Genomic DNA, 12,240 nt, shown 5'->3' with positions numbered 1-12,240 from the left:
AGAGCATGGGGGGAAGAAGAGGCGGGTGGGCCCACGTGACCGTGAGTCTAAAGGTACTCTCAACCTGGGGGCGGGGAGGTAGGGTTGTAGGCCACGTGGGAGGTGGGAGTGTCGCTCTCACGGAACTCCGGAAACCCAGGGGGTGTCCTCTAACTTTCCATCGCTTTGCTCAGAGCCCAGTGTGGGTGCCTTGAGTCTTGGGGGTCCATGCCGGGGCACAGACGGATGCTTGGGAAAGTTCCATTCCAGCCCAGCTCCATTTCCCGGCACCCCCCGCCCCCCCACCCACCCCCACTCCCGTCCTTTCCCGACTCCAGCACCTTCGGCCTTGCAGGTGTTGTGCGTCTTCATGAAGTTGCGCGCGCAGCTGCAGAGGTGGCCGCCCTTGGTGTTGTTGCAGAGCTGGGAGCAGGTGCCGAAGCGCAGGCACTCGTTGATGTCTGGGGGGGGGGGGGTTACAGTGGGGGGTCACGGGGAGTCTGATGAGAGCCGGGGTCCCTGCCCATCGCCCGCCCAGCTTCCCTACCCTGGCATCCTGGCTGGCCCGGCACGGTGTGGAAGCCTGAGCGGCACGCACAGTAGGCAGCTTTCTCGGTGCGCACACAACGCGCTTCGTCCCCACAGATGCTGGCGTTGGTGGCGCAGCTGGTCAGCTTGGGGTCTGTGGGGGGTGGGAGACAAACCGTGGAGGGCCCTGGCCTGAGCCCCGCCCCCCGAGCCCGCCCCGGTGCCCGCCCCGCCCTCTGGTGCTCACCCCGCCCCCTGGTGCCCGCCCCGCCCCCGATCCCGCGCCCGCACCGATGCTCGCCCCGCCCCCCGATGCTCACCCCGCCCCCAGGTGCTCACCCCGCCCCCCGTCCCACCCCGACCCCGCCCTCTGGTGCTCACCCCGCCCCCGGTGCCCGCCCCGCCTCCCGGTGCTCACCCCGCCCCCCGTCCCACCCCGACCCCCCCCCCCCCCGAGCCCGCCCCGCCCCCGGTGCCCGCGTCCGCCCCCTGGTGCCCGCCCCGCCCCCCGAGCCCGCCCCGCCTCCCGTGCTCGCCCCGCCCCCTGGTGCCCGCCCCGCCTCCTGGTGCCCGCCCCCCCGGTGCCCGCCCCGCCCCCGGTGCCCGCCCCGCCCCCCGCGCACGCGCGCTCGCCCGGTCCTACCGATGCTGCAGTCCTCCTCATCCGAGCCGTCCCCGCAGTCGTCAAACATGTTACAGCGCAGCGAGGATGACAGACAGCGCTGATTCCGGCAGAGGAACTCCTTCTTATCCTTGCAGTGGGGATTCTGGGTCGTGGGCGGTTCTGGGGAGGGAAGACCCTTCAGGCCCTGGGTGCCGACCACACCCGCTGCCCCTCCCTCCGCAGAGACCCTGCTAACCCAGGAGGCCAGGGGTGGGTGCGAACCTGCAACCTCAGGGCCGCCCGCGCCTTTCCCAAGGACATCCCTCTCCCCAGGCCCGGGCCCCTCTGCCTTCGGCCTTGCAGAAGGGTCTGCCCCCCAGCTGCGGCTCCCCCAGCTGCGGCCCCCCAGCTGCGGCTCCCCCAGCCCCACCCCCACGTCGCCCCCCGGCTCACCGCAGTCTTCCTCGTCGGTCCCATCCCCACAGTTGTCCACGCCGTCACACTGGCGCCCAATCCACAGGCAGACGCGGTCGTTCTTGCATCGGAAGGGCCGGTTGGGAGGACACACGAACCGGGCTGTGGAAGCCAGGACAGGGGCAGGGTCGGACTTGGGGAGCCCCCGCCTTGGACAGACAGCCCCCTAGCCCGCCTCGCTCCGTCCCCAATCTTACCGCATTCCTCCGGGTTCTCATCCGAGTTATCCCCGCAGTCGTCCTCGCCGTCACACTTCCAGGCCAGGGGCTTGCACAAGGTGTTGTTACATTGAAACTCATCCAAGGGGCAGGTCCTCACTGGGTGCCGGGGGAACAAGGGGGTAAAAATGAATGCACGCTGTGTCTGTCACTCCCTCCGTGGGTGGGGCTGCGGCCCGGGGCCACCAGGGAAGCTGCAGCAGAATCCGACTCCGGTGTCTTAATTTCCTGCCCGGCGGACAGAGGGACACGGGCTTCCTCTGGTATTTAGGGAAGGAGAGGCTACTTCGGGTGTGCCCACAGGGGCTCAGGATGCTATTCCTGAGGAGATGAGCCAGGACACCCCAGCCTCGGATACCCTGTGCCAGGCGCAGGCTTTCGGACTGATCCTCAGCCTACGGGGCAGAACCAGGGAGGCTGCCCTCCGGCTCCGACCCTCAGCTTCTCTCCCGACGAGTGTCCCAGTGCTCCCTCGGGCTACCGAGCCGACCCTGGCTCACTGCCGGCCCTGGAGGGAAGGTGAGCAGGATCCGGCCTCTTACCCCAGCCAGCTGTGAGCAGGAGGTGGGTAGGGCGGTGGGTGGACACAGCGTACAGGCCCCGGCTGGATCTAGCCAGCCCCCCAGCAAGGTTAGGGCACAGCTCACATAAAAATTACACCCAGTGGACCTGAGCCCTGTCTATGGCTACATCCCCAACACCTAGGACGTCTCTCGGTAGATGCTCAAATAAAGGCGTGTTGCAGGAACCATAATGACCGAAGGAAATAAAAGACCGAGTCAACCTGGCCACATCGTAGTCTGGGGGAGGTGGGGTGGGGACGCCCGGCAGGAGGGGCTCACCCCCGGTGCCGCAGGCTTCCTCGTCACTGCCATCCATGCAGTCAGCATCCGCATCACAGCGCCAGCGCAGGGGGATGCAGTGGCCACTCCTGCACTGGAACTGGTCCATGTCACAGCGGGGCGTGCAGTCTTTCTGTGGGCACCAGAGCCGGCAGCCGGGTCAGGCCCCCGGGGTCCCGCCCTGATTCTCCCGAGCCCCACCCCACCCCTTCCTTGAGATCTGCTCACCTCGTCGGAGCCGTCTGCACAGTCATGATCCCCATCACACTTCCAGCGCCCAGCGATGCAGCGGCCGTTGGCACAGGAAAACTCGCTCTCGGAGCAGGGCCGAGGGGCTGGGGAAAGACAGGCCCCAGCGCGGTGGGCACAGGGCATCCCCGGCCCTTGGGAACACTACTCCCAAGCCCGCGGCTCATTGCTGGGTCCGCGAAGGCCACAGCTGGCGGCTGGTGTGATGATCAACCAATCCCAGGCAGCTAACCGGCTGGGCCAAGGGGGTAGTCACACTTATCCCAGTAGGAACAGACGCGTGGGAGAGGGCACGGGTCCCGGGTCCTGTCCTCAGGGCAGGCCACGTAGGGGAGGGAGGGACAAGATCACCGAGACAAGCACCACCGGGTCCGGGGAGAGGCCAGTTAAGGATGAGAGGCAGAAGGACAGACAGACAGCACAGGGATGGGCAGAGGCCGCAGGAAGAGGGGCACATCGGAGACACCTACCTCTGCAACCCCGAGAGGACAGTGTAAAAATGGAGAGAAACATGAGATGAGGTGAAATGGAACAAAGCTCAAGCACACACGACATGGAGGTGGGGGGGGGCGTGTGGAGTGCAGAGGCAGAGGGGTTCCTGACCCCCTCGCCCCGGGAGGACCAGCCCCCCCTGCACGGCGGTGGGCGGGACGCCGGTGCCGGGGGGCGGGGCAGGGGGCGGGGCGGGGGATGACGGGCAGGGCGAGGCAGGGGACATACTGCAGCTCTCCTCGTCCGAGTTGTCGCCACAGTCGTTGTCATAGTCACACTGCCAGCGCCCGGGCACACAGCGGTTGTTCTTGCAGCGGAATTGGTACGGCTCGCAGGTGCGCTCGTCTGGGGGTCGGGGGGAGATAAGGGGGCAGTCGGACAGGGACGGGGTGGGTGGCAGAGGGTAGGGCGGGCGGGCGGTCACTGCGGTCTGGGAAAGCCTGGCTCTGGGGCTCAGTCCGCGACACCCTTGCGGTAGGATAGCGCGCGTGGCGGCGTCCACAGGAGGGAGGGGCTGGGCAGGATGGACAAAGGGTGTGGGGGGAGGCGGCTGATGTGGGGAGCGGGTGAACAGGGCAGGCACGGAATGCTCAGTACAAGTCTCCTGTCCGAGGGGTGGCCAGAGGGAGGCGCAGGGAATGGAGAGGCGGTGGGGACCACAGGGAAGGCCCAGAGGCCCGCGGCTGACCCTCACCCCTACCCCGAGATCGCCACCCTCTCACGACAGGCCCAGACTTACCACACTCCTCCTTGGGCTCATCGGAGCCGTCCCCACAGTCGTCCTCGCCATCACACTTCCAGCGCGCTGGGATGCAGCGGCCCGAGTCCTTGCAGCGGAACTCATCTACCCCGCAGGTCATCTGGGCTGCAAGGCATGGGCACGGGTGAGGAGGGCCCCCCCAGCCACGGTAGAGCCGCCAAGGGGAGGGGGGTGCCTGGTGCACGCGTCAAGGGGAGGGGGGTGCCTGGTGCACGCGTCAAGGGGAGGGGGGTGCCTGCGGGGGGTGATGGAGTCACAGACGCGGCAGGGCGCACGGGTTCCACTCACTGCAGTTGGCGGGCTCATCGCTGCCGTCCACACAGTCATTGTCCCTGTCGCAGACCCAGACCCGGGGGATGCAGCGCTTGGTGATGGAACACTGGAACTGGTTGGGGGCGCAGGTCACCTCGGCTGCAAGGTGGAGGAGAGAATGAGGACCCTACCCGGACGCCTCCTCCCAAAAGTCTGGCCCTGGTCTTGGTCAGGAGGAAGGAATGGTTTTTTGTGTTTCTAGAGACAGGGTTTCCCTGTGTAGCTTGAAAATGATGCATGCAATTTATTTCATTATAAACTACTTAAAAGAAAAAAGATGGGCTACTTTTTTCTAAAAGTAATTCCTGAAGCATTTCCTAAATTGTTTTTGTTGTTGTTTTTTTGAGACAGGGTTTCTCTGTGTAGCTTTGGTGCCTGTCCTGGAATTCGCTCTGTAGCCCAGGCTGGCCTCGAACTCACAGAGATCCGCCTGCCTCTGCCTCCCGAGTGCTGGGATTAAAGGTGTGCGCCACCGCCGCCCGATTGGAAGGAATGGTTTGTTTATCCTCAGTCTGGTATTGTTTTGTTTTCTGGATCTGCCGTCTGTCCGTACTGAGCACTTTGCTTTTATACGCAATCCAGGAGACATCTACGGTGACTCACATCATCCCTAGATGGGACTAGCGCCCCTCGGGGAAGCCGCTGGAAGCAGCTCCATGTGCGTGCGAGTGTGCGTGCGTGCGTGCGTGCCGGCGTCCCCGCCCACTTACGGCAGTCCCGCTCGTCTTCGCCGTCCCCGCAGTTGTCCTGTCCGTTGCACCGGAAGATGCCAGGAATGCAGCGGTTGGTGTTGGTGCACTTGAACTGGCTGGGCAGGCAGACGTGAATGTCTGGGAGAGGGGAGGGGAGGTGACTGAGCCCAGGTGGAGGACTGGGGGGGGAGGACCGGCTGGTGCCCCTGTGGACTGGGGGAGGACCGGCTGGTGCCCCTGTGGACTGGGGGAGGACTGGCTGGTGCCCCTGTGGACTCGGGGGAGGACTGGCTGGTGCCCCTGTGGACTCGGGGGGGGGGGGGGGACCGGCTGGTGCCCCTGTGGACTCGGGGGAGGACCGGCTGGTGCCCCTGTGGACTGGGGGGGGGGGGGCGGACGACCGGCTGGTGCCCCTGTGGACTGGGGGGGGACCGGCCGGTGCCCCTGTGGACTGGGGGAGGACCGGCCGGTGCCCCTGTGGACTGTGGGGAGGACCGGCTGGTGCCCCTGTGGACTGTGGGGAGGACCGGCCGGTGCCCCTGTGGACTCGGGGGGGGGGGGGCGGGGGGGGGGGGGAGGACCGGCTGGTGCCCCTGTGGACTGGGGGAGGACCGGCTGGTGCCCGGCCGCCCTTACCACAGTTGGCCTCGTCACTGTTGTCCTGGCAGTCGTTGTCCCCATCACAGATGAAGGCCGGGTTGGTGCAGATGCCGGTTGAGCACTGGAACTGTCCGGGGCGGCACTTGAACTCGGCTGCCAAGAGGACGACGGCTCAGGGTCAGACGGGAAGAGGTGGTTCCGGGGACCCAGGGGTGTGTCACCAGGGCCTGATGGCCCGTGAGCCTCAGAACCACCGTGCGAGAGCTGATCTCTGAGGGCTGCCCTCTGACCTCCACATGGTGACCACGCATACACCTGTACTCACAAATGCACATCACACACACACACTCACAAATGCACATCACACACACACATGCACATCACACACACACATGCACATCACACACACACAGATGCACATCACACACACACATGCACATCACACACACATGCACATCACACACACACACTCACAAATGCACATCACACCCACCCCCCCACACACCCCCACTCACACACACACATGCACATCACACACACACATGCACATCACACACACACATGCACATCACACACACACATGCACATCACACACACACATACACATCACACACACACACATCTCACAGATGCACATCACACACACACTCACAGATGCACATCACACACACACTCACTCACAAATGCACATCACACACACACTCACAAATGCACATCACACACACAGATGCACATCACACACACTCACAGATACACATCACACACATGCACATCACACACAGAGATACACATCACACACATGCACATCACACACACTCACAGATGCACATCATACATACACTCACAGATGCACATCACACACACACCCCCCACACCCCCCCACTCACACACACACATCACACACACGCAGGGAGAAAGGGCGTCACTGAAGTCTCTGCCCCCGGCGGCCAGCGCGGAGCCTCCTGCCTCCCAGGCCCTGGACACTCACGGCAGTCTGGAGGCTCGTCCGAGTGGTCCCCACAGTCGTCCTCGGTGTCACACTTCCACCAGAAGGGGATGCACTTGTCGTTCTTGCACACAAACTGGAGGGCAGGGGGGCGAGACGGGGTTGGTGGGGGGCAGGGGGGTGAGACGGGGTTGGTGGGGGGCAGGGGGGGGCGAGACGGGGTTGGTGGGGGGCAGGGGGGCGGCGAGACGGGGTTGGTGGGGGGCAGGGGGGTGAGACGGGGTTGGTGGGGCCCGGGGAACTCAGACTTTCTTTCAAGGGGCAGCAGTGTTTCCGAGAAATGGCGGCCGGGTTAGAGTGTGTGAGGAGGCGGGGCTGGACGGAGAGCTGGGGTGTGGCGAGTGTAGGGAGGCCAGAAGAGGGGTGTCTGTACGGGAGAGCACAGGAAGGGGCGGGCTAGCGGCACTGGTGGGGCCAGCACTGAGGTGTAGAGGTTTGTGAGGTGGCAAGCGTAAAGCATTGCTGTGGGAAGACAAGAGGTAGGCAGGAAGTATGGAGGTGTCAGCACGGGAATGCCAGATGTGTGGGCATCAGAGTGGGTGCGGGGACACTGGCGTGAGGGGTCAGGGACACTGGCGTGAGGGGTCGGGGGGCCGAGGCACGGGACGGGGGGGGGGAGTCTCAAGGGGAGCCTTACCTGGCTTGCTGTGCAGTTGGACACACAGGTACGGCCATCACCGCCCAGGTAGAAGTTGGTGGGGCAGGCACATTTGTGACCACCCCCCGGGGACAGCAGGCACAGGTTGCTGCAGCCTCCGTTGTTGACTCTGCAGGGGTGATTGGGCACTGCCGGAGAGAATGGGGTGGGAGGGTCAGGACTGGTCCTGGTCCCTGACTCTTAGGTCACTGGGTCCTGACTGTCGTCAGGGCGAGTCCTGCCGGGATGGCGTCTAGCCTTCTGAAGGATGTCTGCTCTGCTCCGTCCTGCACAGGGGCAGGGTAGATCTTTATCCTACCGCTTTCATCGGGGGATTAAGACCACCGGAGACGGGAAAGGACCTTGCAAGGCCCAGGATCAGCTCAGGCGTGGAACTCACACCTGAAGGCCCCCAGCATCTCCGCCTGCTTTCAGGGTTTCCTTTGACGCTCTGTCCACACTCACTGTTCCCTGGGCTCTCTAAGCTTCACGGCCTGGCTGCCAGGAGACCCGTGTTGAACCCAGGATGGACGGAGGCTGCGGAGGCCCTGACTATACTCTGTCTATAGCTTTTGAAGGTCTGGTACCCGGCAGGGATGCTCGGTCAGGGCCAGGGAGGGAGGACCAGGAACTCCCGCTGAGGCTGTGTGTCCCGAGTGGTGCTGAGAACAAGGCATTTCATGCCTGGTCCCCATGTCTCCCGCACCCCGAGTCTGCTAGCTTACCATCTGGCTGACGCAGGGCATGGAAGACATGGAGGTCCATGGGCCGGTGCAGGGTGCTGATGAGGAGTGTTTTGTTGGCACCCGTGGTCTTGTGGGCTCGGTTGATGGATTTTGTCTCCCAGTCTGTCCAGTAGACGTAATCTTCAAACAGGGTCAGTGCAAAGATGTGTGGGATGTCTTGGCTCAGCACTGTGGGAGGGGAATGCAGGGAAAAGACACAGCGGCAGTTGGGCACAAGTACAGACCGGGTTCCGTGCCCACTTGACCTCCTTAGCTCCCACTGCAACCCTGAGTGGGGAATGAACCCAGGTCCAGATGTTTCTATGGCTTCCTAAGGTTATATATAGTAACGGCCTGTCCAACAACCACACTGCTGATCTAGAGGAGCACACAGATCCTCCACGGAAGAATGGATCACAGATGTCCCTCAGATAGTTCTCATGTGCCCACCCTCAGGCCATCATCCTGGGCTGAACATGGAGCTCCGCACGCACGCGTGCGTGCACACACACACACACACACACACACACACACACCTGGTGCAAGGAGCTGGATTGTGGCCTGGTGCCTGGGCCAGTCGAGGGGAAACACCAGGGTATGTGAAACCCCCAGGGCCCTGGTGTGTGGCTTCCATATGCACTATGCCTTCCTGCACCCCTAAACCCTACCCCACCACTGTAGACCCCCCGGCAGGCCTGCTGGCCTTGGGCAGCCTCGCTAGCATACGGACCAACATGACGATTGGAGCCATCGAGGCTGGCAAACTCGATGTAGTCCTCACGGGCATCAGCCCAGTAGATGCGCTCCGTGACATAGTCCAGGGTCAGACCATTGGGCCACGTGATCTTCGTGTCCACAATGACGCTGCGGCCAGACCCATCCATGCCGATCCGGCCGATCAGTGAGTGGTCACCCCAGTCTGTCCAGTAGAGGTACCTGGCAGGTGGAGGGGGGCAGTGAACCCCAAGAATCTAGGGACTGATGATGCCAGAAGCCTGGGAGTCTGGGCTTGCTTCCCGGGGCTCCCCTGCCCCACCGCCACCCCTCTTGGCCACTCACCCATTCTGCACGTCCACCACGAGAGCCCTGGGCTCACGGAGGCCAGAGCTGACCAGCACGGTCCGATAGGCCCCATTGAGCTTGGACACCTCAATGGTGTCTCTGCCTTTGTCACACCAGTACAGGTTGCCGCCCACCCAGTCCACGGCCAGCCCGTCGGGGTTACTGAGGCCTGTCCGGTGCAGCACCTGTGGGGAACACAGGGAAGAGGACACCTGAGTGGAACCCACAGTCTCTCCGGGGCCCGGCCTCTCCCTCCTGTGAAACGGAATACAGCTCCTGGCTTCGTTAGGAAGATGACAGTATGTCCTCTCCCGAGACTGACGCCGATTACCAGCAGGGGCTCCAGGAACACAACACACACACACACACACACACACACACACACACACACACACACACAACTGCAGAACACAGTGCAGGAAGGCAGGAAGAGCGTCCGTGTGCTTGCTCTCTGAGTTCAGGGAGGGAGAAGTTAAAACAGGATGTTTCTGTGGCTCAGTGAGGGGAGATGAGCTGTGTGCCGGGTGTGTGTGTGTGTGTCATCTGTGGGGCCCCTGGCATGCCTGTCAGCTGACCGGGGGCGACGCTTTCTCCCCACCTGCACGTTGCTGCCGTTCAGGTGCATCCTTCGGATCATGCTGCCCTGGGTGGTCACGTCGGTCCAGTAGATCATCTGCTCTCGGTAGTCGAAGTCCAGAGCCACGGCATTGTTCAGGCCCTGGGTTGGGAACGGGGACGGACAGGGGGAGGAGTCAGCTGCTGCTGGGACACGTGTGCATTTGGGGAGGGGGGGCTGTCTGAAGTCAGGACGCGGCGGGAGGGAGAGGCCGTAGGAGACCCCCGTGGGCACAAGCGGGAAGAAGCGGGGAGGCTGTACCGGCCCGGGCAGCCGACGGGTAAGAGGGAGGCTTGGGCTTTGGCACCTGCTTAAGCAGTGTGTAGTTGGAGCCGTCCAGGTTGAGCTTGCGCAGGTAGTACCGGTTGGCAAAGATGAGGAAGGGCTCTTCGTCTGCAGACAGAGGGTCCTGGCTCAGGGACGTTCTGGCAGCCCCGTCTTCGGCTCCACCGCCCCACGCCCTCTCCCCGCGGCCACCTGGGCCGTCTCTCACCCTCGACGTGCCCGTCTTACCCGTCACGGCTTTGCAGCTGTGGGGGTCGCCACCGCGGGGCGCGTAGCCCTCCACGCACAGACACTTGTAACTGCCGTGGGTGTTGATGCAGAGCTGGCTGCAGGGGAAGGTGGTGGTGCACTCATCCACGTCGGCACAGGTCCTGCCGTCGTCTTTGAGCCGGAAGCCGGGGCGGCAGCGGCACTGTGGGCAGAGGGAAGCTGGGGCTGAGGATATACATATATATCCAGGGGGCCTGGGCTTCCCCTCCTGAAAACCAGGGGCCCGGAGGACCCCTGCCGGGCACGGGAAGACAGACAGTGTGCACCCTGTCCCCCAGGGCTCTCCTCGCGTGGCTGTCAGCCTAGCTTGGTGGTGTCCCTCACAGCCCCCTGCAGTACGGGTCTCTCGTCTCCTGGTCCCTCGGCATAGCTTAGCGAGGACTCAAGGCTCGTCACCATCTATATTCATTTCCTTGGGGATTTAGACAGCATCTCCAGGTAACACTTCTTCCTCCCAGGCTGGACCTTTCCTCTGAGCCCGGGAGCTACATCATCTCCGTTGCCTGCCTGACAGCCCCACCCCTCCTCTCCTAGCCTTTATCTGTGAACAAACCCACACAGATGGAGACTCTGACCTAGCAGGTCTGCCCCTGCTACATCCCCAGAGCCTGGCACGCGGCCTGGTGAGTGCTGGGTAAGAACTTGATGTAGGAACGAGGGGGTGGAGCAAACTGTCCTGGCCAGATTGTCCCGGGCTGGGCTGGCGTACCTTAAAGCCTATCTTCAGGTCCTCGCAGTCCTGGCTGCAGCCACTGAGCTTGCGGCTGAGACACTCGTTGATGTGGCACCCACGTTCATCCGAGCCGTCCCCGCAGTCGTCCTGGCCGTTGCACAGCAGCGCCTCGGCCACGCAGCGGCCGCTGCTGCACAGGAACTGCGACGAGGCGTTGCATTTGTGCTCTGCGGAGGGAGGGCGGGCGGGCGGCGGGCACAGGTCAGTGGGGGCACGAGAGAGAGAGGAGGAGGGAGGGGGGCAGGGGGCGGGCGGCCCACGGAGGCTCACCCGGGCTGGTGCAGTGCGGATTCTTGGGGGCCTCGTCACTCTGGTCGTGGCAGTCGTTCTCACCGTCGCACTCCCACTGGCGGGAGCTCAGGCAGCGCCCGTTGGCGCAGCGGAACTCGTTGGGGCCGCAGGTTGGGTACTCTGTGTGTGTGGGGTGCGGGGGGACGATGAGGCGCCGCCCTGGCACAGCACCAGCGCCGCTGGGCAGGGGCCCTGTCCCCTCCAGCCACGGGACTCACCGCACTCGGGGGACTCGTCGGAGCCATCGGCGCAGTCCCGGTCGTGGTCGCACACGAAATGCTTGGGAATGCACATACGGTTCTGGCACATGAACTCGCGGTCGTCACAGGTGCTGTTGTACACTGGGGACAGAGACAGAAGCCGCCCTCAGGCCCGCCCCGCTCCAGCCCTTCCCTACGGGCAGCGCCATCCTGGGGTTCCCGGGATGGGCGAGGTGGAATGGGCGGGGCGGTGGATGGGGCGTGGCGCCGGGGAGGGCGTGGCGGGCGGGGGAGGGCGTGGCGGGCGGGGGAGGGCGTGGCGGGCGGGGGAGGGCGTGGCGGGCGGGGGAGGGCGTGGCGCCGGGGAGGCGTGGCGGCCGGGGAGGCGTGGCGGCCGGGGAGGCGTGGCGGCCGGGGAGGCGTGGCGGCCGGGGAGGCGGGGCGGCCGGGGGAGGCGGGGCGGCCGGGGGAGGCGGGGCGCCGGGGGAGGCGGGGCGCCGGGGGAGGCGGGGCGCCGGGGAGGCGGGGCGCCGGGGAGGCGGGGCGCCGGGGAGGCGGGGCGCCGGGGAGGCGGGGCGCCGGGGAGGCGGGGCGCCGGGGAGGCGGGGCGCCGGGGAGGCGGGGCGCCGGGGAGGCGGGGCGCCGGGGAGGCGGGGCGCCGGGGA

General features: G+C 64.8%; 1 protein-coding gene across 1 annotated transcript in view; it reads right to left on the bottom strand.

The window, feature by feature from the left end:
• The window catches only part of Lrp1 (LDL receptor related protein 1), an 84,198-nt gene that overhangs the window by 5,830 nt on the left and 66,128 nt on the right, over nt 1–12,240 (bottom strand). Inside the window, exons 53-75 of the mRNA XM_076554084.1 lie at nt 11,594–11,716; nt 11,355–11,495; nt 11,061–11,251; nt 10,310–10,493; nt 10,104–10,189; nt 9,779–9,898; nt 9,178–9,365; nt 8,849–9,054; nt 8,119–8,307; nt 7,394–7,542; nt 6,739–6,832; nt 5,787–5,903; nt 5,169–5,288; nt 4,435–4,557; nt 4,126–4,251; nt 3,615–3,731; nt 2,874–2,980; nt 2,646–2,778; nt 1,783–1,902; nt 1,565–1,687; nt 1,151–1,291; nt 527–661; nt 321–440 (exon numbers count right to left, since the gene is read on the bottom strand). Of these exons, the coding sequence (XP_076410199.1) occupies nt 321–440; nt 527–661; nt 1,151–1,291; nt 1,565–1,687; nt 1,783–1,902; nt 2,646–2,778; nt 2,874–2,980; nt 3,615–3,731; nt 4,126–4,251; nt 4,435–4,557; nt 5,169–5,288; nt 5,787–5,903; nt 6,739–6,832; nt 7,394–7,542; nt 8,119–8,307; nt 8,849–9,054; nt 9,178–9,365; nt 9,779–9,898; nt 10,104–10,189; nt 10,310–10,493; nt 11,061–11,251; nt 11,355–11,495; nt 11,594–11,716 (3,153 nt within the window). The remainder of the gene's footprint in view (nt 1–320; nt 441–526; nt 662–1,150; nt 1,292–1,564; nt 1,688–1,782; nt 1,903–2,645; nt 2,779–2,873; nt 2,981–3,614; nt 3,732–4,125; nt 4,252–4,434; nt 4,558–5,168; nt 5,289–5,786; nt 5,904–6,738; nt 6,833–7,393; nt 7,543–8,118; nt 8,308–8,848; nt 9,055–9,177; nt 9,366–9,778; nt 9,899–10,103; nt 10,190–10,309; nt 10,494–11,060; nt 11,252–11,354; nt 11,496–11,593; nt 11,717–12,240) is intronic.

The sequence above is a fragment of the Peromyscus maniculatus genome, chromosome 18 (assembly GCF_049852395.1).
Source record: "Peromyscus maniculatus bairdii isolate BWxNUB_F1_BW_parent chromosome 18, HU_Pman_BW_mat_3.1, whole genome shotgun sequence".
Taxonomy (NCBI): domain Eukaryota; kingdom Metazoa; phylum Chordata; class Mammalia; order Rodentia; family Cricetidae; genus Peromyscus; species Peromyscus maniculatus.
This window is presented reverse-complemented; position numbering and strand designations above follow the sequence as displayed.